The 27,883-nt window shown below is 43.1% G+C and overlaps 1 protein-coding gene across 7 annotated transcripts in view; it reads left to right on the top strand.

Annotated features, from left to right (window-relative positions):
* The window catches only part of crybg1a (crystallin beta-gamma domain containing 1a), a 50,861-nt gene that overhangs the window by 15,640 nt on the left and 7,338 nt on the right, over nucleotides 1–27,883 (top strand). Inside the window, exons 1-14 of one of the 7 annotated variants that reach the window (XM_090220647.1) lie at nucleotides 4,953–5,066; nucleotides 5,744–5,780; nucleotides 6,050–6,188; nucleotides 9,176–10,563; nucleotides 12,793–13,952; nucleotides 14,217–16,912; nucleotides 19,223–19,261; nucleotides 20,377–20,495; nucleotides 20,725–21,039; nucleotides 24,960–25,086; nucleotides 25,200–25,235; nucleotides 26,059–26,234; nucleotides 26,428–26,554; nucleotides 26,749–26,894. In XM_090220647.1, coding sequence (XP_090076773.1) covers nucleotides 6,129–6,188; nucleotides 9,176–10,563; nucleotides 12,793–13,952; nucleotides 14,217–16,912; nucleotides 19,223–19,261; nucleotides 20,377–20,495; nucleotides 20,725–21,039; nucleotides 24,960–25,086; nucleotides 25,200–25,235; nucleotides 26,059–26,234; nucleotides 26,428–26,554; nucleotides 26,749–26,894 — 6,389 coding nt within the window. In that variant the 5' untranslated portion in view covers nucleotides 4,953–5,066; nucleotides 5,744–5,780; nucleotides 6,050–6,128. Of the gene's footprint in view, nucleotides 1–4,952; nucleotides 5,283–5,743; nucleotides 5,781–6,049; nucleotides 6,189–7,903; nucleotides 9,020–9,175; nucleotides 10,564–12,792; nucleotides 13,953–14,216; nucleotides 16,913–19,222; nucleotides 19,262–20,376; nucleotides 20,496–20,724; nucleotides 21,040–24,959; nucleotides 25,087–25,199; nucleotides 25,236–26,058; nucleotides 26,235–26,427; nucleotides 26,555–26,748; nucleotides 26,895–27,883 lie in introns of those variants that run through there. The other 6 variants (XM_021584556.3, XM_090220645.1, XM_021584555.3 and 3 more) reach the window with 6 other exon arrangements.

Below are 27,883 nucleotides of genomic sequence, written 5' to 3'. Positions count from 1 at the left end.
AGTGTCTAGTGATATATTTTACATAAATTTCCATCAATTCCCATTATTAAAGTGGCTGGAGTTGAGTCAGTGTGTTGGCAGCAGCCACTCAATGTTATTGGTGGCTGTTTAACAGTCTGATGGCCTTGAGATAGAAGCTGTTTTTCAGTCTCTCGGTCCCTGCTTTGATGCACCTGTACTGACCTCGCCTTCTGGGTGATAGCGGGGTGAACAGGCAGTGGCTCGGGTGGTTGTTGTCCTTGATGATCTTTATGGCCTTCCTGTGACATCGGGTGGTGTAGGTGTCCTGGAGGGCAGGTAGTTTGCCCCCGGTGATGCGTTGTGCAGACCTCACTACCCTCTGGAGAGCCTTACGGCTGTGGGAGAAGCAGTTGCCGTACCAGGCGGTGATACAGCCCGACAGGATGCTCTCGATTGTGCATCTGTAGAAGTTTGTGAGTGCTTTTGGTGACAAGCCAAATTTGAAGGTTGAAGAGGCGCTGCTGCGCCTTCTTCACGATGCTGTCTGTGTGGGTGGACCAATTCAGTTTGTCTGTGATGTGTACGCCGAGGAACTTAAAACATACTACCCTCTCGACTACTGTCCCATCGATGTGGATAGGGGGGTGCTCCCTCTGCTGTTTCCTGAAGTCCACAATCATCTCCTTAGTTTTGTTGACATTGAGTGTGAGGTTATTTTCCTGACACCACACTCCGAGGGCCCTCACCTCCTCCCTGTAGGCCGTCTCGTCGTTGTTGGTAATCAAGCCTACCACTGTCCGCAAACTTGATGATTGAGTTGGAGGCGTGCATGGCCACGCAATCATGGGTGAACAGGGAGAACAGGTGAGGGCTCAGAACGCACCCTTGTGGGGCCCCAGTGTTGAGGATCAGCGGGGTGGAGATGTTGTTACCTACCCTCACCACCTGGGGGCGGCCCGTCAGGAAGTCCATTACCCATTTGCACAAGGCGGGGTCGAGACCCAGGGTCTCGAGCTTGATGACGAGTTTGGAGGGTACTATGGTGTTAAATGCTGAGCTGTAGTTGATGAACAGCATTCTCACATAGGTATTCCTCTTGTCCAGATGGGTTAGGGCAGTGTGCAGTGTGGTTGAGATTGCATCGTCTGTGGACCTATTTGGGCGGTAAGCAAATTGGAGTGGGTCTAGGGTGTCAGGTAGGGTGGAGGTGATATGGTCCTTGACTAGTCTTTCAAAGCATTTCATGATGACAGAAGTGAGTGCTACGGGGCGGTAGTCGTTTAGCTCAGTTACCTTAGCTTTCTTGGGAACAAGGACAATGGTGGCCCGCAGCTGGTCTGCGCATGCTCTGAGGACGCGGCTGGGGATGCCGTCTGGGCCTGCAACCTTGCGAGGTTTAACACGTTTAAATGTTTTACTCACATCGGCTGCAGTGAAGGAGAGTCCGCATGTTTTGGTTGCGGGCCATGTCAGTGGCACTGTATTGTCCTCAAAGCGGGCAAAAAAGTTATTTAGTCTGCCTGGGATTAAAACATCCTGGTCCGTGACGGGGCTGGTTTTCTTTTTGTAATCCGTGATTGACTGTAGACCCTGCCACATACCTCTTGTGTCTGAGCCGTTGAATTGCGACTCTACTTTGTCTCTATACTGACGCTTAGCTTGTTTGATTGCCTTGCGGAGGGAATAGCTACACTGTTTGTATTCGGTCATATTTCCGGTCACCTTGCCCTGGTTAAAAGCAGTGGTTCGCGCTTTCAGTTTCACGCGAATGCTGCCATCAATCCACGGTTTCTGGTTTGGGAATGTTTTAATCGTTGCTATGGGAACGACATCTTCAATGCACTTTCTAATGAACTCGCTCGCCGAATTAGCATATTCGTCAATGTTGTTGTTGGACGCAGTGCGGAACATATCCCAGTCCACGTCATATCCCAGTCCACGGAAGCAGTCTTGGAGCGTGGAATGAGATTGGTCGGACCAGCGTTGAACAGACCTGAGCGCGGGAGCTTCTTGTTTTAGCTTCTTAAGAAAACTTTCCATTAAAAAAAACAAGAAAACTTCCGTAATGTTCAGAGTTCTAATTTTTTTTACATTTAAAAACATATACTGTTCACCGTTCTCAGCATCAACAAAACTCTCTCTATCCTCAATGTTGTTAAGTGTGTTCAGCTGTGTTTGCCGCGCCCACACATTGGCCACACCTGGTCTTAATGATCGCTTGTTTCCTTTGAAATAGGGTCTGTTTGAATAGACTAAAATAAACAGCTTTGTATGAGTTATAAAAACATGGCATGGTAGCCCCATCCTGGTGGTGTAGTGGACTTATTCCATGGATAGAGAACAGAAGACGATCATAGGTTTGAATCTCACATGCCGCAATAAAAAATACATGTTTTTGCATGATTAATGCCCACGCAAATACATTTCTATGTGTCCTATCTGTGCTTTGAGTTCAAAACAGTTAACTCAAACTAAGCTAGCAGTGTTGTTAAAAGTTTTATTGAACATTGAACATTATTTAATTACCTTCAAATAACCTGGCAATTTCCATTGTCAGAACGTTATTAAAACCTCCCAGGAAAATTCGCTGGATTTTAGGTTGCACCTAAAAATATCTTGAATCATGACATTGAAAGTCACTTCAGAAGTCTATTAAACCTCTTAATTAAGCATAGCAAAAAAAATGATCGGTGTCACCAAATCATGGGCTTGTGCAACCAACTGAAAATGCTAGTCTGGAGCCCTGAAACTCATAACTTACATTGCTCTTCTGGACAAAAGCTCTGTCTTTCAGCTTTCTACTAAACTATGCATAGTTGCGTAATGTACAGTATGTGCACAGAGTGATATATAATGTTTAATGTTCATATTCTCTGTCTATTAAACTTAAGCACATGCGTCATTCAGCTACCATTGTAAGCTGCTGTCCAAACCAGAGCCGTTTAAGTGTGTTTTAGAGTTTGCATTAGATTGGGCCTGGCAAAAACAAACATGTCTTTCATCAACAGCCACTGGTGAGTCACCTAGCCAGCAACACTCATAACTTGTAGAATAGGGTTTGAGTCAGGCCTTGACTTCCCTCCATCCCTTGTTTGACTTTATGAAGTCCCACAGGGTCCACATGTTTTCTCCATGCGTATGTTTATTAAAACATGTTTGTGTGTTTGTTTCTGTGTGATGAGTGATGCGATTCATGTGACTGTTTTGAAAAACCTAGGCAAGTTGGCATTGTCGTGGCATCGCACTGTGCCAAGCTGCAAGCTGTGCCAAGCTGTCCAGTGTGTGTGTGTGTGTGTGTGTGCATGCATGATACACTGCCTTTTTGACAAAACAGCTGTGCTGTGTTGCCATTGTAAGTGTATCGTGTGAACATGCCCAGGAAACTAGTGGGAGTGACCATAGGTATTGCACAACAGTTCATTGAACTTCATATATGTCTAAAACACTGTACAACAGTTACATTAATGCTAGCGTTACAGGAAAGCTTATTGAAACTGTTAATGTTACTCTCTTAGAAAACAAACAGCTTCTTCTGCTGTCCCCATAGGATAACCCTTTTTGGTTCCAGGTAGAACAATTTTGGGTTCCATGTAGAACCCTCCGTGGAACCAACAAGGGTTTTTCAAAGGGTTCGCCTATGGGACAGCCGGTTTTAGAAAGCACCTTTTTATCTAAGAGTCTACCCGGTTCCTCTTGTTATGCAAAGTTGTGCCTGATCTGGAGACGTGCTATCTCCACAGCCCTGTACTGTGTGGGTGACATCAGTTGGCATGGCATAACAAGAGGAACTGCCCCTCCCTACCTTAAGGCTATGCTCAAATACCACTTCCCTAACCGTGCACTCCGTTCTGCCACCTCAGGTCTCTTGGCCCTCCCACCCCTATGGGAGGACAGCTGCCGCTCAGCCCTTCTCTGTCCTGGCACCCCAATGGTGGAATCAGCTTCCCCCTGAAGCTAGGACAGCAGAGTCCCTGCCCATCTTCCCGAAAACATCTGAAAAACTACCTCCTCAGGCACTATCTGAAATAATCTTCTTCCTCGCCTTGACCCCCCCAATTTTTTTAAAGAAAAAAAAGAACACTTAACCAGCACTTGCACTTGACCCCCCTGCCCCCCCCCCCCCCCCCCTCTTAGCTCCGATTCTGCTGACAGCTACGTTATTGAAGATAAATGTACTTTCTATGCCTGTGATATGTGGTTGTCCTACCTAGCTATCTTGAGATGAATGCACTAACTGTAAGTCACTCTGGATAAGAGCATCTGCTAAATGACTCAAATGTAAATGTAACAGAGAAAGACTCCAGGCAGGTTGGAACTGGTTGGTTTGGCCCTTGGCTTTGTGTCAAGAGTCTGCAAACTGCAAAATTGTTAATGGTTTCTGTGGTCTTTAAATGAACTTATAGTGCATAGTTGTTGCATTGGATAGGCCTATGTAATAGTGAATATCCATGATTTAACTAATGGAAGCAATTAGCATTCATATGCATTGTCATCCTTTCAGATCTTTTCATATCGAGCCGCGGTATGTGAGATGTCATGTTCTGCCAGACGTCTTCACGAAGAGAATGCATCTGCGTTGGATGCTTCCTTTGTGGAAGTCTTGCAAACTGAGCATCGTTTTGCAGAAAACAAATTCATAATCAACACCATTCATGCATGATGTCCCATGAATTAAAAACATCCCCGGTTCCTTCCCAATTCATGGCTCATAGACTGGATGTTGTAGCACACCTTTCTGCACAGTTTACCCAACGTCACTGTACCAGTAAATCATTAACTAAAGAGACTGGCTTCAAAGTGTTGGCAAAGTTGGCATGACCAGGGTAACTAAACATATGCCACGGGGAAACAATACATTCTGTAGAATGGCAGTATGTTTTGTTATTCTGTATGATTCATCAGTCAACATCAGTCAGGAAAATGTAATCTGATACACCCTCTTGTGGGCGGAGATGGTATAATAAAGCTAGAAGATGCTGGTCAGTGAGACCAGCTATCTTGAAACAAACATAGTACCTCTTGTGGTGAAAAATTCACATGACCAGCCATTTTCACTTGGCAGGGGTTTAGGTGGTTGAAACTTCCCGAACGTAGAAGATACAAATGTAAGTGAATAGTGTAGACGATTATCGTATTGATTGATGTGAAAAGTGTTTCTCTAGGTACTGGATTAATCTTCAACATTGCTGAATTATTTCTGAACATTTCACTCCTCTTAAAACACCCCGGATGTTGCACACGTATCTACAATGGAATGCTGTTGACCATTCTGCATTCGGGGAGTGATGACCGTAGCTCACTATAATGGGATGCCACAGTGGGTGAGCTAGCCTAACTGCTTCTGTTGACAACACAGTCTACTTAAAAGCCTTTGGGTATAGTGGTGACAGCCAAAACCTCCTGAAAACAGACCAGTGCCTCTTCACACACATGTCCCAGAATCCACGCGGTGTAGTCTAACTGCTGCACACACGCATTGGTGTGACTAAGCCGTGTGGAGTGAATGTCGTCTGACCAGTGTCCCATTTGTCTCTGCTATAATTGTTGTCGTCTGCCGAGCATGATCAAGGTGTCAACACTTACAATGAATGCTCTAATGAACTCACCCCATTTGGAGGGAGGAAATGTTTTTGGTTGTGTTTGTTCCTGTACTGCAGTACATGTATGTACACAGTGTGTGAAGAGAACAACAGATGCCATAGTTGAAGCAGGAAACACAAGGGTTGTCGTTTTGTTCTTGGATAAGTTGAGTTTAAGAAAACTATACTTTTCTGTTTTACAGGTGATGTTATTTTCAGAGCGTCAAGCAGTCATGGGAGGTGACTGGACTTTTGTACCTTTCATTTTGACAAGGTCATATAACATTAATGGGATAACAACAACATGTGGGTGGGACTATCAGCCATGCCATGGGTCTGTGAATGTGTGTGACAGAATGTGGGTCAAAGGCTAAGGATATGAAAGAAAAAGAGAGGCTGAGCGAGTAGTCGCAGGATAGAAACATAGTTACATGTTTATCAGTGGTAATGGGTGAGAAGATCTGCCTGCTCTAAGCCTAACAGTACCTATCTTTCTCTCTCTGTGACAGGAGTTTTGATCAGCTGAGTGTGTCGACAGAGTACAGCGTCAACAGCACCAGGACGGAGAGAGACAGGGATGCTACCTCCATGTTCAGCTTCGACATGTCAGCCTTCAACAACCTCAGCCCCACCAAGTCCAGAAATAAGGTACGTCACAATATAGTAGTGTACAATAGGAGTCCACTTTTGTGTTGTGGAGAACTAATCAGGAAATATCCATTATTTACTATATCTGAATTACTGTACTTTCAAACCACCCCCTCTTTACCTTCTGTGAGGACAATCTGGACTCCTTTAGGATTTTTTGATTTAATTTATTAGGATCCCCTTTAGCCGACGCCAATGGCGCCAGCTAGCCTTAGGACAGACTCATCTAAAAATGATTTTGAGATGAATGATGAAATGTGACTTTAGTATACATAGTGGCTAATCATACTGTACCATACATGTTTACCATAGTTCTACAATTGTCCAAAGTATATGTCAAACATAGAGGACTTTCAGAATGGTTAGAATAATATCCAACTGACTTGATAACACTTGATAAAGATTTGTATTTTTTTATGTGAAACATTTTTCAAATCATTTGAGAGTGACAGAATCTGTCTCTTAGAGACATTTACCCCATACAACTGATTGTTACCGCTTGCACTGAGCCTGGCTGATAGGTCATATAAAAAGGGTGCATAGGAGGGCAGTATTGACTCACTTTGCAGGGTATCAGCTGCAGGAGAGGTAGTGTGGTTATAGGATACCTTCCAGATACACAAATCCTCCGCAGAATATCTTTACAATGCCCACGGAAATCCATTTTGATTGTGTCATTTGCACAGGCCTGTGCGTAATGTGTGTATCTGGAACCCACCTGTAGTGTTATTGATTCTAACTGCCCATAAACATTTTATGCAGCAACTGAAATTCTTCAGACAGACCCCTCAATATAAGTTTATGACTCCGTTTATACTAAAGCTTTGCATTACGCAATATTTGGGTTTGGAGTAACAATCGATATGAGCATTTATTCCACGCCTAGAGGTTTTAAGATCAATGTCAGACTGTAAGTTCTTTATCAGCGTCCTGTCAAATTGTATAGAAACCATTAAGGGCGAAGGGTCAAATTACAAGATGCCATAGATATCCTCGGTGAAATGGCATGCTAGAAATGATTCTTTAGAATTGAATTTCCTTACTGTGTTATTCTCCATTGACACAGACTTGTCCAACCTGTTCTCCGTCCTGGAGTAATTAATGGGGTAGGATTCACTCTGTGTTCTATTAATATTCATCCAACATTCACAAGTGCAGAATTGAGCACATTTCAGCCATTCAAGAAGAAAAAACCTGGTTACTGGGGTAGACTTTTATTTCTATGCTAGGCTCACAATTTGGAACATAACCTGGAATACAGTACTGCAAGCACAAAGTCTGTGGTTTCTCCTTTCATGTGTTTCCTGACCTGTCTGAGGCCATTTGGAAACAAAGGAACAATGAGCTCTGTTTCAACAGGATTTTGTATTAGGTAAAAGTCCTGTTGAGATCCAGACTCTTCTCTGTTAAAACCATTTCGTGCACAGGTCCATATGAAACAATACCAGCAAATCATTCAACTTGTGTCAATTTAAAGGGAAAGGGTCAAAATGTGTGTCCTTGCATGTGTTAGATTTGGTCAAAACATTTATACTCTACACAACCGAAACATGCTGCGATTTGCAAGTATGCAAATGTCCATACTGTGTTACGTACAACCACAAGAGATGTGTTCTTTCTTTGTCTCAGTCCAACTGAAAGTATCTCTCCTGTCCATGGTATTATTATATTGATAAAGAGGTTTTCAGACTACTCACTTGCTCCAGTTTGAATGAGGAAGGAAGGGTGGGGTTGTTAGGCAGATATCCGTGTCCATATATTCTCATTGGATCATTCATTCCTGTGAGTTGTTTGCTATGTCAAAGCTCTTTCACAATAGCCTATATGCTGCACTGTACTTGGCAGTACAAATTGATTTATGCCCTGAAGCGATGTACTGTAGTTTGTTTGATAGTCTACTCAAGGCTAGACATATACAGATACACACATACATCACACACAGACTGTCTGTCTCTCTGTGAAGGTAATTTTTTTCCCCCACATTGTTGGATTTGGCGGCGTTGTGACTCTTATCCCAGCTTAGCAGGAAGTAAAAAGCTGATCAACATTAGCTTTTTGCAGCTGATATGCGAGTGGTCAACTGGGCTGGAGTGGTGCAGTATATGGTCAGTATGTTGGGATTCTAAAGAAAGGAAATCTACCGGTTAAATTCCAGGAAGTGTCACTAAAATGGTATGCAGCGGTCTCATTTTTCTTGTGTTAGTGTGTATTATCTTTGGTTATGATTTGTAGCCTGTTCCAGCCTGTACTAGGAAACAGACAGAGTGTCCTGTGATTTTGTATATATGCTACTGTGTCTACTGTGTTTTTATCTAGTCAACCTTTTATGTGATGTGTATTTTTTATTGATTCGATGGAACCCAGGTCTCCCTGGAAAACAGTGGCAAGTGTTACTGAATATACTATCCTGGCTAAAGGAAACAAGCAGACCATGTCGTTATTGACTTACCTGGCTAAGTATAGGTTGAATGAGACAGAAATATATTGTATTTGCTTCAGATATGATATTTACTCCAATGATACTGCATAGATCGTATTACAAACTAGTCTTATTTGATGACCCTCCCATTCCTAGTTTGCCTCGTTGGTTCTCATTCCTCCTATCCCGCAGTGGGTTTGAATACTTGTGGTTACTGACTTGTGGGCATCACAGAAATGTTCCTGTAATGTTCTATCTGTCCAATGTTGTCATTACCCAGGTGCTGTAGCAGCCTGATCATGTTCAACCTGGCTGTTAGTAGAAAGACACATTCACTATTCAGCTTGGCTGGTGTTTGATTTTGACAAGAATCTGTACCTAATCTTCGGAGGTTATAGTTAAGGATATTAAGGTAAATGTACTAAATTATATCAAGGACTGAAAGAAGTGAGATGAGACCCAACCTCTGGCTCTTTGTATAGCTGTGCCAAAAACAACAGGTGTGTCTGTTCTCCATTTGGGTATTTATTTTTCTTTTTCTTTTTTTTGTCTCTCTGTCTCCTCCCAGAGCTCGGACGGAATGTTTAACCGCATCAGCAGTTTATTTTCCACCAAGAAGAAGAAGAGCCGGAGTGGTTCACTCTCAGTAGGCTCAGAGGATGGATCCTGGCTGGGTCCTGGCTCTCCCATCTCTCCCCTGTCACCTGGTTCTCCTCTCTCCCCCCACCAGAAGGACGGGCTGAGGACCACCACTACCCAGAAAGAGGGGGAGGTAGTGGAAGCGGGAGCTGGGCCAGTGCTGGAGAGTCTGTCGGAGCTCCAAGCGAAGGGGTCAGTGTTCAGTAGCAGCTCCAGCCCTATTACATCCAGCCTAGCCTCTCTGTTGGTGGCAGACACAGAGGACCTGCCGTTTGCAGACAGTGATAGCAGCGGCCGGGGCAGCGTGAGGGAGGTGCAGGTGTGCAGGGTCAGCCGGGCGGAAGCAGAGTCAGACGGAGAGGCAGACAGGAATTCTGGGAATCTGACTCCCACGAACGTGTTCCCCTCCGGAGCAGAGCAAGCCCCAGAGCTCGGCCTCACTAAGGACGTGGTGGAGGAGGTGAACAGGAGGCTGCAGGTATATCTGAAGGAACAAACCACTGTGAAAGACGGAGAGGGGTCGGAGTGGGGCAGCCCAGTGGTCCAAACCACCCTCAGGTCGTTTGAGCTCTCTCAATCTCACCTAAAGACTGATGTCACCTCTCTCGGCATCGAGTCTAAAAAGACCTCTCTGAAAACATCTGTTGGAGGGAAGGGGAGTTCCCTGCTGGGAGTGACTCTAGGCTCTCAGTCTCACACCCCGTCCTCCTCAGACCCACAGCCAGAGGGTGAGGAGGGAGAGAACAGCCCAGCCATGGGGAAGAAGAACAGGAGAAGGGCTCTGAAACCCACCAGCGTCAGCTCGGCTGAAACTGCTCCCCCCAGCCAGATGACGTTACCTGGGGGAGAGGGGACGAGGCGGGACTCACCTGCGAAGCTACATAAACCTGTGTGGGTGGAAACACACCTGGGAGAAGAGCCCATACCTGTGTCTGTGGCCCCTGTGGTGTACACTGATACTGCCGGTGTCCTGGCCACTGTAACCCTTTCAGCGGTATCCGGTGGCAGAGAGCCAGAGCTGGCTGTATCCACAGCACCAGTCTCCAAGGACTCCGAAACAAACAAAGCCCGGCCAGAGTCGACCAGTCCAGCCACAGACTCCGAGTGCAACCCCCCTCTAGAGGATGAGACGGCCCTGAGCAAAGAGGAAAAGCGCAGGAGTGCGAAACTGTCCCACAGTGAGAAGCTTTTCACTAAGAAGGTGTATGTGAGCCCTGAGCCCAGTTTTGATGGGGATGAGCAGACAGAGAGAGAGCTGGAAAAGAATGACATCGTAGACTTGGCTTCAAAGATTCCTCAGAAGTCTGAGGTGAAACTGTAAGTGTCTTTATTTCACTTTTTTTGGGAGTCTTTTTAATGAGCACTTTGATCCTTGAGAGGGAGAGCGAGACAGAGAGAGAGAGAGAGGTGTGCAACCTAACCTGTGTATTCCCATGTCTATTTGTGCCAAAAGAGAACAATAAGAACAGTTCGTTACATAGCTGAAAAACTCCTGCATCATTCAAATGTTCACCTACAGTACTAATACTTTACTTTGACTAAATGATACTGACAAGACTACTGCATGTATGGAAGGCCATTGACTATACAGTACAACAATATCGTCTTATGTATTCGTCACAAAATACTGTGCACAGTCAGTCAGTCTTTACAACCGAGTCAATAGGCTAAATTGTTACGGGTCTGCTGTTGAGCAAGAAAAAAAAATACAGGGGAAGCATTTCAATATTGTAGTATACTGTAATTCAGTGGCAAATCAATCATGATGCAGCAGTTATTTGAATAATGCAACAAGTAAACTCATGAGCAACTGTTCCTTTTACCCAAGCTAATACGAATTGTGTTAAATTATGCTAGCAGCGACCATGACAGCTTCAGATGTAGGATCTTAATTTGAGCCAGTTTGCTGCAGCAGGAAAATAATCCTGCAGCAACAGGACATTTGAATTATTATGTGGGTTATAATGAATTGACATTTTTGGTAGGGCAAATCAAGTCTGACATTTTAAAGTGGAAATTCCAAACTTTAGAAGTATTTTTATACCTAAAATACACTACAGGTTTGCATTTCCTGCCGTGCAGGAACATTCTCAGCAACAAAAGAGTGATCAGGTTAAGATCCTACATCTGTACCACTGATGCAATGCTTATTATCTTAACAATATGGTTAAGTCTGTTAACTGTGTCCTCTGGCACAGGGGATTCTGAAGAGAAAATATCATAGATGATCAGCCCAACCAAGATTGTCTTTAAAACAACTGTTTTTCCAATTTACTGTAACATTTCACACTAGTTATTTTGGAGGCCACTTTACTGGAGTAAGCAGAAGTTTGTAAACAGAACATTCATAGTAGATAAAGATAGGACGTGTAAAATATAATATATATTGCATGAGATGTAACCTGCTAATTATAATCACTGAAAGAAAAAAAAAATGTTTGTTCAAATGAGCTGTTGTTATATTTCAATCAAAATGGAGGGCATCTCAAACTGGGCACTCATTGGTTCATTCAACATTGTTTCCACGTCATTTCAGTGAAATTACTTTAAACCAATGTGGAATACACATCTGTGACCACTGGGCTGTGTTTACTTCAGGCGTTATTTCCATCCTGAATGGTGACTCATGACGAAAGTTACTCTGAAGGTGACCACAAGTCACTCACTTTGTTTGACTAAAAGGTTTGCTGAATAGAAACAATACAATGCTGATAAAAGTAAGGCATGCCATTCTGATATCCATCTATCAGATGTACTATTGTCACAAGGAATATGTATTTAGTTGTATCATATTCAGGTGGAATAGCCTGTTTTTAGATTAAAACTATTGTTATACTGTACCTCAATGGAATCAAATTTCTACTGTTCTACTGATACCTGAGGGGATGTTCTGCATATCTGAAAGTTTGAATTAAGAGCAGTTTAGAAAAATCTGTTTTGTCAAGTTACACATAGCAGAAGGATTTATTTCAGTTTCACTTTGCACTTATGGGTATTGCTAAAGGCTGTTTTTCTTTATCTGAAGAATGTGTTTATATATTTTAAAGTTGAATGTATAAATCAGGTAGCATCAATGTCATGTTATCTGAGTTTAACAAGCACACCTGTTTGTGGTGACAAGTTTATTCTGCACACTAAATTGTTTTCCCCTCCTCCCCTCAAAGTGAACCTTTTACTGCAGTGGGCTAAATCAGGATCACGCAGAGTGATTATTGGTAGTCTTAAACAAATCTACTTTAAAACAAAAGTGTACACCTCACACACATGGTTATGGGCGTAAAAATAGAAGACACTTGTACCATGTCAGATATAGAGGTGAAATGTGTTCCATTTTGAGTTTGCATCCCAATATTACACTTTATATACATCACAGAAGACTAAAATATAACCAAACTGTTTGACGTAGAAATGTTTTATACATTTTTATAATCTTTATTAATTAAAGAAAAATATAAATACCATTCTACCCATGAGGCGAAAGAGGGAGCTTTTGGTCACTGTCTGCAGGAAAGGGCTACTCACTATTTTTCCATCTTTTCTCTCCAGGTTGCCAAGCCTCAAAAAGGTGAATGTGAATCTCAAGGAACCAAACAATGACTGTATCATCTCTGTGGGAGAGATAACTGAGGGTACAGACTTTGACCTAAGCCACCATGAGCCCAAAGCTGTAGACAGTTCCCCAACCCCAGATCTGGATGAGGCCTCTCCAACCACAACCATGCCAGGACGCAAAACACAGCCTAACACTGGGGGTTCAGGGGTTAGAGGTCAGGGGATGCCCCAGGTCACCCCGTCTAAACCAGGGGATAAAGTAGGACATGTAGCCAGTCGGTTAAAGAGCCCATCTCCTTCTGTTGGACCCAAGTCCAAAGCTGGCCTGGGCATGGCTAAGGGAAAGGGTCTCAAAGATGGTGGAAAGTCTGGTGTTTCTAGTGGGGCTCCATCGCAAAGTACAACTAAAGATGGCGGGGAGAAAACAGAGGTTATGCCGTCTACATCAAAGGGTCAACTCACTGCAGAAAAAACAGAGATCACCGACAGCCCCAAGTCGAGAATCCCCAAAAAGTCATTATCAGAATCTGCATTGAAACCCCCAGTATCACCAGACACAACCTCAGTGGTTGATGTTTCAGAGGTTGTGCCTGTGGCTGGTTCCAAACAACAGAAAACTCCTGAACCTAAACATTTAATGATGAAAACAGGCACAAAGCCTATTGTTGAGGAGATGAAGGGAGTGGGTTCAGGAGAAAAACAAACTTCTGGGCCTGTTAAGTCAGAAGAGGTTTCACCTACTAAAGTACCACTCATGTCACCTGTGAAGTTCAGCAAAGATAAGAGCAAAGATATTTCAGATAAGGTTAACCTGGTCAATGGACTGGAGAAAGACCCAGAGGACAACACTACCACTGCCAAAACAAGTGAACCCAAAGATGTGAAAAAACAGACTCCCACACACCCAGACAGCAACAACAGCAGCTTGATACCAAAGAGTCGGTTACCCAAAGCCCCTGACAACTCTTCGGTCAGAAAGGCGAAAAATGGTAAACCCCAAACCATCGACACAGGCAGTAAAAAGACCAAAACCACTGAGAGAGCATCAGGTGTCAATAGTAGGCCTTCCACACCAACCAGTCCAAAGCAGCAGGAGCTTCCCAGCCCAGAGGAAAGGCCCACAGATGAGACCCTGATCCCTGAACCTGAGAAGGGTAAGACAAATGTGTCGTGCATTTTAAACATGCAGTATTAATAAGATTATCTGCTTGCTTATGGCATCTGTCTAGCTAACACACTTTAGCTGTGTGTTTAGTAGTGGTAATGTTTCAGAATTGTTTAATTGCTTTGATGGACTTGAGGTATTGTACATTTCACATATTTTATAGAGGGATAGCTCTCATTTTGCATTGTATGATTAAAAACGAACCAACACACCGTTATAAGAATTGTCTGACTAACTAATGTATCACCAACAGGAAGCAAGCTGCCTTGCCCTTTGCCAACAAACTTGCCCCAACAGCTCTCCAATAAGAGCAATCCACATGACGATGGTGACACACCCACCTCTCCCGCACTGGTACCAACCAAGTCAGAGAAACCTGCCTTCCTTAGACTGAAGAAGCAGAGTAACATCACATCTCCCATCATGAACAAGACTGCTGAGGATGCTGGGAGTTTGAAAAGTCCAGTGAAAGATCCAAGTGATTCTGTAACTGTGGCTAGCAAGCTTCCGATGTTCCGTCAGAAAACCCCCCCTAAAGGAAAACGCAGCAAACCCCTTAAGAAATTTGAGCAAACTGTGAACTCTGAAACACTATCTGAAACACAATCTACACCAGTACAAGATCATGTGTCGCTGATCACAGATAACTCTCAGATAGAAGATCAACAAACCAAACCAGCAACAGGCTCCTCACTAGTAGCAGACTGTAGCACTGAGCTTGTAAAATATCAAACAGATAAACCAGCAATCACTGGAACGAAGGAATCACTGAAGGACAGCAGTAGTAGTACACCTGTAACAAAACTGGATGCAAAATCGGAAATTGCACAAGAAAAATCCCTGTCAGTCAGAACTACCTCTATTACACAGAAACATCAAACCAAACCACCCCCAGATCTTTCATCAGAGATTGACCGCGACTATGTGGAAGCCTTAACAGATACACCACAGCTGCTGACAGGTAATGTAGAGCCAGGTGTCGTTGTGGAGAAACGCCCATCTGAACCAAGCCCCATTGTGTCTGCCTCAGGCACACCTACCCATGAGGAAGTAATATATGCATCTACCAAGCCTGCATTGACTGACCGCATTCATGCTGACACTGACACCCGAACCAATCAGAAGAGTAATGAGAGCAATGACAACACCTCTACAGCATCAGAGAAGCTCATATCTGGTGCTGGAGAGGAAATAGGTAGTACAAATCAGCCTGTGGAAAATGGCCTGGATGAAGCTAAGGAAAGCTCACCCAAAAATGCCTCCACTGTGGTTGAAAGTGGAGATAGTCTCAATATGGCAACACAGACAAATCTGATTGGCTTGGAGGAAAAATCAAAGGCACTAGCTAATGTTCAAACCCCAGATATAGTACCTATTGGTAATGCCATAGATTCTGATATATCCACAGTTTTTAGGAAAGAGAGTGAAGTACAGAAGGAGGGAGAGCCGGTGAAGGTCTCAGACATTCTAACAAAGGGTGGGATTGTTCAGAAAACAGTTGAAAATGGAGAGGTCCAACTGAACAAAGAGGTTCCTTCACTGACACATAATTTGGCAAATGCACATAGGCAGCCACACAAAGGAAAGAAACAAGAGGACAAACCCCATGAGGCAGCCAATAAGAGTACCGTAACTAAGATGGATGCAAAACAGGAATCAAAGACCAGAACCACAAAGGCTAAGGAAAAGAAGAAGGTGACAAAACAAGAAGATAGACCAAGTGAAGGAGTGACTAAAAACACTGTCTTTAAGATATTAGACACAAAACAGGAATCAAAAACCATAAGCACAAAATCTCAGGATGAGAAGGTATTGGTCCTCAAAGAACCCCCTAAAACTCAAAAAGCATCCCCCAATACTGAACTGCCTCTTCAGCCGCCAACTTCTCTGAAGCACCCCTCTCCCTTTAAACCTCTCCCTTTGAAACAGGCCTCTCCCTCCAGCTGGTTAGATGTGGAGCACAGATCCAAGCGGGAGCAGAAGAAGGAGACCAAGAGGAGGCTGGACTGTTCAGCCAGCGAGGATGAGAGTCTGGCTGAGTCTGACGATGTGGAGGACTTCATCAGGAACATAAAGGAACTGGGCACCCCCTTTTCCCTGCCCTCCAAGAGGCACCACAGTCATCCCAAGACCCCCTCACCCCCCTTTGCTCTGCCCGCCATCAAGGAGGACCGCTTCGAGAACCCCTTTGATGCTGAGGGCTTTCAGTTTGGCCTGAAGAAGAGGCTGAAGGATAAAGTAACCCCGGCCATGTTGATAAAGAAACAGCCTCACAGGGAGGACAAGACACGGACAAGACAGAATAGAGCAGAGGGTAGCCTTCTCTACAAAGCTCTCCAGTCTCCATCTAGAGCCCTGAGAAAACCAGGGTATCAAACAGACAGGAAAGATGGAGAGGTGGAAGTGAAGGTAGAAGTGAAGAGGGAGGTAGAGAAGGAAGAGGAGCAAGGGAAAGGAGAAGAAACCGGGCAGCTCTCGTCACGGCTTGGAAGGATGTCCATACTGTCCAAATTGTTGAGTTCCCCCAAGACTTCCGGAAAGGGCAACGGGGATCCTTCCTCCTCAGTCTCTATTGGTGCTCCTCCTTCTCTTACAACCCAGGGCACAGTGCCAGGAAGGGCGGGCGGGAGCGGTATGGATCCAGGCCTGCTTGTGGGTGTGGGTGCAGCTTGTGAGTCAATAATCAGTCCCTCTTCATCTCCTTCTTTGCCCTCATTCACTGAGCTAAAGCTACCAGATCACCTGGAGAAATGTCTCAGGGAAGACAAAAGAGCTTCACAGAGTAATGTTACACAGAGTGCTTTGGTTAGTACTGTAATGGACCTAGGTCAGGGTGCTGGACTTCCTTCTCTAAATATGAGCGTAAAGGGACTAACGTTACGACATCTTTCAACCGATAACCATCTCCCACAGGCCCCTCTGAATGGTCTTCTTACAGCCAACACAAAGGTAAGAGTCTCAGATGACTGCATGAAACCAACTGACAGTTTGGGGTTTTGCATTGTTGCTGTGTCTACCTTATTTTATTTATCTGTCTAAAATCTCTTTAGCCAGGTAGGGCAGACCGGGGTTGGTTGTCTCACAGGTTGGTCAATTTATATCAGGATGACAAAACATTGAAGTGACGGGAATTTGTGTTCTTCTTCATAGGTAAAAATATAGGTAAAAATAAATATTTAAAAAAGATCCACGTATCCTGTATCCTGTATCCAACAGTTATGTTTGTTGAAAAGTTCTTATTTCGGAGTTCCTAGGTCAAGCCATGTGGTAACTAGCATCTTAATTAGCGGGTGGTTGGGCCATCTTAATTAGCGGGTGGTTGGGCCATCTTAATTAGCGGGTGGTTAGGCCATCTTATTTCGCGGGTGGTTGGGCCATCTTAATTAGCGGGTGGTTGGGCCATCTTATTTAGTGGGTTGTTGGGCCATCTTAATTAGCGGGTGGTTGGGCCATCTTATTTAGTGGGTGGTTGGGCGCATACACACGCAAATGTACTCAAAATGTTATTCTCACGGCATAAAATGCTGAATTTTGTTAGGAATATTGTTGGCTGCTTTTCCTTCACTCTGCGGTCCGACTCATCCCGAACCATCTCAAATGGGTTGAGGTCAGGGCATTGTGGAAGCCAGGTCATCTGATGCAGCACTCCATCACTCTCCTTCTTGGTAAAATAGCCCTTACACAGCCTGTGTTGAGTCATTGTCCTATTGAAAATAAAATGATAGTCCCACTAAGCCCAAACCAGATGCAATGGCGTATTGCTGCAGAATGCTGTAGTAGCCATGCTGGTTAAGTGTGCCTTGAATTCTAAATAAATCACTGACCGTGTCACCAGCAAAGCACCCCCACACCATAACACTTCATGCTTTACGGTGGGAAATACACATGCGGAGATCATCTGTTCACCCACACCGTGTCTCACAAAGACATGGTGGTTGGAACCAAAAAAGGCTGGTAACTATAATGAACATGTCCTCTGCAGCAGATGTAACTCTGGGTCTTCCATTCCTGTGGCGGTCCTCATGAGAGCCAGTTTCATCATAGCGCTTGATGGTTTTTGCGACTACACTTGAAACTTTCAAAGTTCTTGTTTCTTCCGAAACGACTCACCGTCTTTCTCTTTGCTTATTTGAGCTGTTCTTACCATGATATGGACTTGGTCTTTTACCAAATAGGGTTATCTTCTGTATACCACCCCTACCTTGTCACAGCACAACTGATTGGCTCAAATGATTAAGAAGGGAAGAATTTCCACAAAATTAACTTTTAACAAGGCACACCTGTTAATTTAAATGCGTTCCAGGGGACTACCTCGTGAAGCTTGTTGAGAGAATGCCAAGCGTGTGCAAAGCTGTCATCAAGGCAAGGGGTGGCTATTTGAAGAATCTCAAATATGAAATATATTTTGGTTACTACATGATTCCATATGTGTTGTTTCATAGTTTTGATGTCTTCACTATTATTCTACAATGTAGAAAATAGTAAAAATAAAGAAAAATGAGTAGATGTTCTAAAACTTTTGACCGTTTAGTATAGCTATGGTTGTCTCCACCTGCTTCTATTATATTCGCTCAGTACCATCACTGCTTTACTGCTTCAAGCTGATAAATCACTTTAACAACTGAGTTGAGTTTTGACCTGCAAGGCATTATTTTATGGACTGGGCAGGTCCTTCAGAAACGGTTCACCTTGAACAAAGTCCTGGCAGTGACAGTATTATCTATCCCCAGGGCCACACATCACTAAATCACCTCAGGTCCATCTTTTTCTTTTGGGATGTTGAAATCCATTCACAAGTTGTAGATCTTTACAAGTTATGTCTCTTAGAAACAAGCCATACATTGTTTACAAGGAAAGACGAGAAGAAAAGGCATTCTTCACAATAAATGTTTCATATACGTCCAGAACGACCTCATTTTGTGCACCAGTTTTTATCAACATGCGAATAGCCCGACTTCTCTCGTGCTGTTCTGTTTATATGAGCCAGATGCCACGATTGCCATCTTACTTCCTTCCCAGCAAGCAGTGGGTGTAGACCAACAACGTTTTTTTCTTACACACCAAATACCATGTAGATGACTAACTATTGATGTTCTTAAGCTGGCAAATTTTTTACTGCTAGTCTTTTGAGTTATTTTTATCTGGAGGCGGTCCATAGTTTTGTCGGGAGTACAGGAAATACACAGTATACTTCTGCTTTTCCACCCCCCAGTCCCTCAGAAGAAAATGAAAGACAGCATGCTCTCTTTTCCTTTGCAGATTCCAGAAGCGAGAGGGTTTCATAAACGGCCTGGGAAGGTACAGTTGACTTTACATTAAACTAACTAACTATCCAATATCCAGTGTTTTACAGTAACACACTGATATTATAAAATGATGCAAGGTATACACCTCGTGGTGTTTTGGAGAGTTCTAAATGATTTACTCTCATATAATTATTCATATTTCATGGTGATAATCCTGATAGATATTTAATAAAACAACATCTGCTGTATTCAATTATATTTTACACACTAAAAACAAATGGTTCTATATAGTGCCAAATAAGGGCTATTGTGGATCCTATTTTGGTGTTACATAGAACCGTTTTTTGAAGGTTCTATAAGGAACCATGCTCATAATGTTGTAAATGGAACCTTTATGGTGATTTAAAGAACCATTTCCTAAGGTTCTATAAAGAACCAATAAATAAAGGTTCTATATAGCACCAAAAAGGGTTCTGCTATCATTATAACCCTTTTTGGTGCTATATATAATCGTTATGAATGGTTCATTACAGAACCTTTATGGAGAATGGTTTTATAAAGAAACTTTCTCAATCTACAAAACCTTTTGAAGAACCATCAGGATTTTTTTATTCTGGTTAGCCATATTATATTGTAAAAAACCCATAGGTGTCCTTATTGTGTTAATGACAAGATGAATCAGGTGCTAGCTCTGGAATGGCTTGGTGTCCCTGAGGAGAGAATTCAGAACCACTAATTTAGACAACAGTTCTCAATAGACTCAAGGCCATACGTGGGTTTTTCACAAGGCACCAACACTGGCCATAGTCATATTTAATATGTAACAGATTAGATCAACTGGAATGACACTCACTCACGGTTGCACGAAAAGATATGGGTGCAAACCACACCCCAAAATATTCTAATGAGCCACCGCCCCTACACTTTAATTATCACTTAAACAGGAAATAAACCTTTTCTGAACTGCAAAAAAACATTGAAGGGCTCAAAGGGTTCTTTGAGTTATTATGGTTCCACATAGAACAATCACCCTTCCCAAAGAACCCTTGAGGAACCCTTTTTTCTAAGTGTGTTTAAGAAGTTACAAGTGGCAATGATACAACCACCAAGTGTCACATGTAATGACCATGAGATATACTTACTGTCCATCTCTACTTCCTGTTGTAGATAGTGCTCCATGAGCAGGCTCAGTTTGAAGGAGAGGCCTACGAGGTGTTTGGTGACGTGGAGGATGCCTCCATGATGAAGCTGTCTCCTGTCATCTCAGTCAGGGTCATCAGGGGATGGTAAGACCGTTTGTTGGGGACAACATTCTTCCCTCGTTCCCTTACTCTTTATTCCATCAATAAATGCTTAGATTAATAAAAATCTCACACACATAAAAATCTTATTAACTTGACACAATCCTTTATGAATTGATGAATGTCTCATATTAACGAAGCATGACAGCAACTCTAAACATATTGTCACTGTTATGAACATGCCTCTGTGTGTCATCACTTCCTGTCTGTGTAGCTGGCTGCTATATGAGAAGCCAGGGTTCCAGGGGCGGACCATCGCCTTGGAGGAGGGCCCCATGGAGCTGGTCAACGTGTGGGCAGAGGAGGTGACATCAGGGGCACTGGACCAGATGGATCAGCCTGTCCCAACTTCACCCATGATCATCGGATCCATCCGCCTGGCAGTGAGGGACTACAGTTTACCTCAGATTGACCTGTATACTGAGGTGAATGGTCTGGGGAGGATGTCATCATTCTGTGACGACTCCATTGAGATCTGTTCCTATGGGAACATACAGAACACCGGCTCCATCAAGGTCCACTCCGGAGTGTAAGTTCTACCCTCATACCAACATGGTTGAAGGTCCAAATCATAGTCCAGATATTGCTATAATATTCAATTGAATCCAGTATACTGGACTACATCGCCCCAGCAGGCTTGCTATTGCTCAAAAGCGTGTTGAAATGGATGAAACAGTTTGCAAACAATCATTTTGCATGTTCATTCATGATTTTGTGTATGCATTATTGTTGGCAAATCTTCTCATAGACAGAGCTTACTTCACTTTAGATATACCGTGTCATATGAAATACAGAATAAGACCTGAGAGTGTATTGGTCTGGCATCTTCTCTTTCCTCAGTGGAATGCAGGCTGGCCTGTTTGTTTGTTGGAGTGACTTAAACCTGCCGTTAAATGTTTTCACTCAGTCACACAAACTGTTGTTGTTTTCTATATACAGTAGTTACCTTGGTGGTTTTATATATGTGACCGACCGGCTCGATTCAGTCTTATGTAGCAAAATTTGAAATTGTGCTTTTTACATTGGAAAAAAGTAGAGACTCCGAGCTAGAAAATGGTATTTCATACACTACAGTTGAGGAACAATGGGAAAATAATTCTGCTTTGAAAGTTGATAAACTTGTAACCTCACTTTTGAGAAAATGGCCTTTGAATGTTTTGGTACACCTCCTGGAGACCTCTTTGTCTACACCCATTCAGCATCGTTCACACCCTCTTAAGCTTTATCCCAACCCATCTCTTTAAGGGTTGATTCAAGCGTTCTGTCTTAACATCAGCAGTCAAGCCCCCGAGCTAACTGGCTAACGTTGGTTAGCTTGCTAGCTACTACCAGACACAAATGTGAGAACAGCTTACTCTGACCATTTTACTCACCCTAGCAGAGCTGGTTAGGCTGTTTTTATGTTATCCAGAGCATAGTGTTGAGCGTTTGTAAATTTGTCAGTTATTCTGCGCTCTGGCACACTCAGATGAGAGTGCTCTGAAATCGGAGTAGATAGCCAGAGCGAATTTACCAGCTACATCTATCAACAGTTGTTGTAATGACATCATTACCATTCTATTGAAATTGTTACTTGCATAGTGGAGTCTTTTGTTAAGAAATGTAGCTAGCTAGCTAAACAATGAACCATAATCCCAATTTATTACGTTACTAACCTGCATGAATCTGCAGGTAGCTAACCAATCAGGTTCAATGTTAGCTGGCATTAGGCTATAACTAGCAAAGCAAATGGCTCTGAGAAACAAATAATATTACTACACAGATCATACATGTAACGTTAGCTGACCTAACAACAGCAATCAGGCACCCAAAGTAACTGGCTAACGTTGGCTAGCTTGCTAACTACTTCCAGACACAAATGAGAGAACAGCTCACCCTGACCATTTTACTTGAAATGGATACTTGCATAGTGGAGTCTTTTGTTAAGACATGTAGCTAACTAACTAAACAATGAACCATAATCCCAACTCATGAACGTTACTACCCTGCATGATTCTGCAGATAGCTAACCAACCAGGTTCAATGTTAGTGTGCTAACATTAGGCTATAACTAGCAAAACAAATGGCTCTGAGATACGAATAATATTACTACACAGATCATACACGTAACGTCAGCTAGCGAGCCAGTCAGCTAATGTTAGCTAGCTAGCTAACAGTAGACTAACTTGAAATGAAAACAACTTTCTGACAAAAATTTGAAATGTGTAATATCTGAAAATGGAGCTAGCTAGACTATCTTACCCGTATGGATGGACACTTCCCCCTCTCTCACAGATGCCATGGTTGCCCTTAGTTTGAAGATGTAATCCGGAGACAGGTGTTTTCTCCATCTCCTTAGCTATCATACTCTAATTACATTGATTTCAAAACTTTTTTAAAGCCGTATTAGACAGAATTACCTACACATAAGGTTACTGACCAGCTCAAATAGACAGGAGTGTGCTACATGGCAGACCATTCCGAATTCATCTCTTGGCATGTCCAGCCCACTCATTATCTCAGCAAATCATTGCTTTCTTTTTCTGTTGTTAAACCAACTAGGCTCGTATTTACAGGTGACATACATGTTTGTTATAAAGACACATGAAGTTCACATTTTCCAGAAGGCATTTCTGTCCAAAAAACGCATTTTGATAAAAATATACAGTGGGGCAAAAAAGTATTTAGTCAGCCACCAATTGTGCAAGTTCTCCCACTTAAAAAGATGAGAGAGGCCTGTAATTTTCATCATAGATACACTTCAACTATGATAGACAAAATGAGAGAAAAAAATCCAGAAAATCACATTGTAGGATTTTTTATGAATTTATTTGCAAATTATGGTGGAAAATAAGTATTTGGTCACCTACAAACAAGCAAGATTTCTGGCTCTCACAGACCTGTAACTTCTTCTTTAAGAGGCTCCTCTGTTCTCCACTCGTTACCTGTATTAATGGCACCTGTTTGAACTTGTTATCAGTATAAAAGACACCTGTCCACAACCTCAAACAGTCACACTCCAAACTCCTCTATGGCCAAGACCAAAGAGCTGTCAAAGGACACCAGAAACAAAATTGTAGACCTGCACCAGGCTGGGAAGACTGAATCTGCAATAGGTAAGCAGCTTGGTTTGAAGAAATCAACTGTGGGAGCAATTATTAAAATTATTAAAAATCCCAGAACCACACGGGGGGACCTAGTGAATGACCTGCAGAGAGCTGGGACCAAAGTAACAAAGCCTACCATCAGTAACACACTACGCCGCCATGGACTCAAATCCTGCAGTGCCAGACGTGTCCCCCTGCTTAAGCCAGTACATGTCCAGGCCCGTCTGAAGTTTGCTAGAGAACATTTAGATGATCCAGAAGAGGATTGGGAGAATGTCATATGTTAGATGAAACCAAAATATAACTTTTTGGTAAAAACTCAACTCGTAGTGTTTGGAGGACAAAGAATGCTGAGTTGCATCCAAAGAACACCATACCTACTGTGAAGCATGGGGGTGGAAACATCATGCTTTGGGGCTGTTTTTCTGCAAAGGGACCAGGACGACTGATCCGTGTAAAGGAAAAAATGAATGGGGCCATGTATCGTGAGATTTTGAGTGAAAACCTCCTTCCATCAGCAAGGGCATTGAAGATGAAACGTGGCTGGGTCTTTCAGCATGACAATGATCGCAAACACACCACCCGGGCAACGAAGGAGTGGCTTCGTAAGAAGCATTTCAAGGTCCTGGAGTGGCCTAGTCAGTCTCCAGATCTCAACCCCATAGAAAATCTTTGGAGGCAGTTGAAAGTCCGTGTTGCCCAGCAACAGCCCCAAAACATCACTGCTCTAGAGGAGATCTGCATGGAGGAATGGGCCAAAATACCAGCAACAGTGTGTGAAAACCTTGTGAAGACTTACAGAAAACGTTTGACCTCTGTCATTGCCAACAAAGGGTATATAACAAACTATTGAGATACACTTTTGTTATTGACCAAATACTTATTTTGCACCACAATTTGCAAATAAATTCTTAAAAAATCCTACAATGTGATTTTCTGGATTTTTTTTTGTCATTTTGTCTGTCATAGTTGAAGTGTACCTATGATGAAAAGGCCTATGATGCAGGCCTCTCTCATCTTTTTAAGTGGGAGAACTCGCACAATTGGTGGCTGACTAAATACTTTTTTGCCCCACTGTATATATATATATATATACGTTCAAATTGCTCTCCTGTGAAGTACTGACGTGTAACATACGTCTAGTTTCCTGAAACAAGTCACATATGTCGTCATTTTAGGATATCTACTCGTCTGTCTTCTCAGGTGTGAAGGAGAATCACGGGGCTAACACCCTGAGCTTGTATTGGGATTTTCTTTATTATTAATATTTACATGGGAGCTGAAAAACAAAGGTGTGATGTACATCACTTAGTGTCTAATCTTTGTATGCGGTGTGTATGTGGGCCTTTTCCCCGTCCTGTAGCTGGCTGGTGTATAGTGACCCAGGATTTGGGGGTCTGCTAGCGGTGTTGGAGGTAGGAGAGTATCCATGTCCGGAGGCCTGGGGATTCCCTCAGCCGTTCATCGGATCTCTGAAACCCCTCAAAATGGTATCATTATGGCATTCTTACTTATTTTCTGAAAATCCCTTTCCCCATATAGCTTCCACTGTTTTATCTTTATGATGTTAAAAGCCTACTGTGTGGTTTTCCGTGTCTTACAGGGTGGGATAAAGGTGGAGCATTCTAATGAAGTAAAGGTACATCTCCCCTCTGTGAATTCTTCTGTTTTTATAGCTATTTCCATGGCCATTCATATTTACATCAATGTTTAAGGATGAAAAAAATAAACATACAGTCAGTGAATGACAGCGGGAAGTTTCAACAACTGCAAGAGCCTCTTATCACAAAAGTCATAATAACCAAAGGCTTGTAAAATGTTATTCTTGTGACATGGCTGAAGACAAGCTGTGATATGATGACATGGCATATTATTATAGCTCCGCTGCCATCCTAAATCCTCTGCCTTATCAAATCTGCCCATTGTGAATCAGACAGACAGGCCTGTTGTTGCAGGTGAATTGGCCAGTGACTAGTGAGAGAACTATGTGTGCACTGGCAGCTCTATGGACACATGGCACCAGTGTGCCGTCTCTGCATGCTCTCACTCTCGCTGTCTAACCCAGGAGACAGGCCTGTGGTTACCAGTAGAGCTGTTTGTTTAGGTCAATTTCAGTAGTCAATCTAAAATGTAGAAATATGCAAGCGCAGTTTATGCGTTTTCAAGGGGCTGATAATGTAGTTGTCTGGCCCAGTATGTGCTGAACATTTGTGTATCCATTCAAGCATATGATTGATTTATAGGTTAGGAAAAAGTACCACGTAGCCATCTGGGCTTAAATTACACTGACAGACAGGCAGTGGTGAAATACAGTATGTTTTGGCCAGATGGCACAGGGCCTAGGGAGCTGGAATCTGTGGTATGAGGAGCATGCAGCCCTGGCATGGGGATGGGGACAGCATGGAACACACTGCCCACCTCAGCACATCAGCCTAAACTTGAACCCCTTCTCTCCCCCTCAGGCTCTGGTGTTCGAGAGGCCGTGCTTTGAGGGCAAGTGTGTGGAGATTGACGATGATGTGTACGACTTCAGAGAGGGAGGAGATGAGGAAGATGGGGAGGAGGAGGAGGAAGAAGAGAATCCAGTCAAAAGGAAGACATTGTGTTCTGTGGGATCCCTCAAGATCCTTAGAGGACTGTACGTACTTGTGGTTGATCTCAGCTGACATACTGTACAGTAAGGGATAGTATTGTAGAATTGTGTATCTTATCTATGTAATGACCCCCTTCTGCCCATATTAACCTATCATAACACAGATTAATGGTCTATTAATTCTGTACTGTATTGGCTTGTATGTACTCGAACATCACCCTCCTGATTGTCCCTGTAGCTGGGTGGGCTATGATGAGCCAGACTTTGAGGGTCACCAGTATCTCCTGGAGGAAGGGGAGTACCCTGACTGGAGGGAGTGGGGAGGCTACGGAGACCAGCTCCTGTCACTGCGCCGTGTATGCTCTGTAAGTATTGCAACTCTATTCAGAGCTATGTGAACATGACCATGGTTTAAATCTGTTTCATCTATTTCCGACCTGTCTTTGATGGGTTTTGAAGTATGAATGGTCAGGTAGTTGAAAAGATGGGTCTACTTTGATCTTGTTAATCCAGAGGGGCCATTTGAATGGTGTTTGTGTGTACATTCCCTGTGTTGTAGGACTTCCTGTCTCCCCATGTGAAGCTGTTCAGTGAGAGGGACTTTGGGGAGAGAGGGGTCCACATGGACCTGCTGGGGCCTGTCACTAACATGGAGGACACCTGCTGCGGCCCCAAGACGCAGTCCATCAATGTACAGGGTGGAGTGTAAGTCAAATTCTCTGACAGTCCTATGTAAGCAGGCCTTGCATCCACTGAAACGCGGTGTGTCATAACTGCACCAAGGCTTGGGCTTGCTGTGCTAGAGATATATAGGTGGGTCACTCCTATCCTCTTTCCTCTTATTGCAAGCTTTTAATGAACACATACTCACACACACAGCACCGGAGGGCACAAACATGAAAGAGGTGTGTGAATGTCACGCTTAGTAAAGTAATACTGAAGGTTAGACAATGGGTGGAGGAATGAGAGCGCACTCTAGGGTTACATATTCTAAAAGATGAGATTAGGGTGTAAAGGCACAGTGCTGGAGTCAATATTATTATTACGTTTTTCGAAAAGGGAGTGGCCATGTTCCAGACATGAATTGAATCACCTTCAGCTTCATTGGTGCTTTTTTTGTATATGGTATATTCAGTTGTCGCAGTGGTTCATAAGCTATCACAAATGTCTCTATGTTAGAATGAAATTAGAACTTTCACTTCCATTTGAATGCATCTTTCCAAACTATTTAGTTATGTAGGGCCAGATTTTGACCCGAGTTAAGTGCATCTAAATGGAACAAATTTCCCTTTTTATGCACTTTTCTTTCTATGCGTACTCTGACCTTGAACTTAAGCATGAGAAAGGCATGCTATTCTCACATAGTTAGATCTAAGGAATCAAGGTGTGGCAGAGGTGTATTCTGAACTTTACTTAATTCTCTAATAATTCTACCACATTTACACCACCATTCTCCATGCACTGTAATTTGCAACTTCATAAGAGCTATTGATAAGAGCCAGGTAAATGAGTAATCCGTTTGGATAAGGAAATTGTAAATATAGGCCTAAATAACACTTGTTTTGGATCTATTTTACCTTTATAATTGCTGGAGACTAATGTGAAACCAGTCATATGGCAGCGAACTGAAGTATATCAAGCATATCCCACAGTAAAGTTTATGAAATGCTGTGCCATTATGCAGAATGTTTTGT

The sequence above is a fragment of the Oncorhynchus mykiss genome, chromosome 25 (assembly GCF_057628025.1).
Source record: "Oncorhynchus mykiss isolate SJ-2025 chromosome 25, ASM5762802v1, whole genome shotgun sequence".
NCBI lineage: Eukaryota > Metazoa > Chordata > Actinopteri > Salmoniformes > Salmonidae > Oncorhynchus > Oncorhynchus mykiss.
Note: the sequence above shows the minus strand (reverse complement) of the source record. Positions and strands in the feature narration are given on the sequence as shown.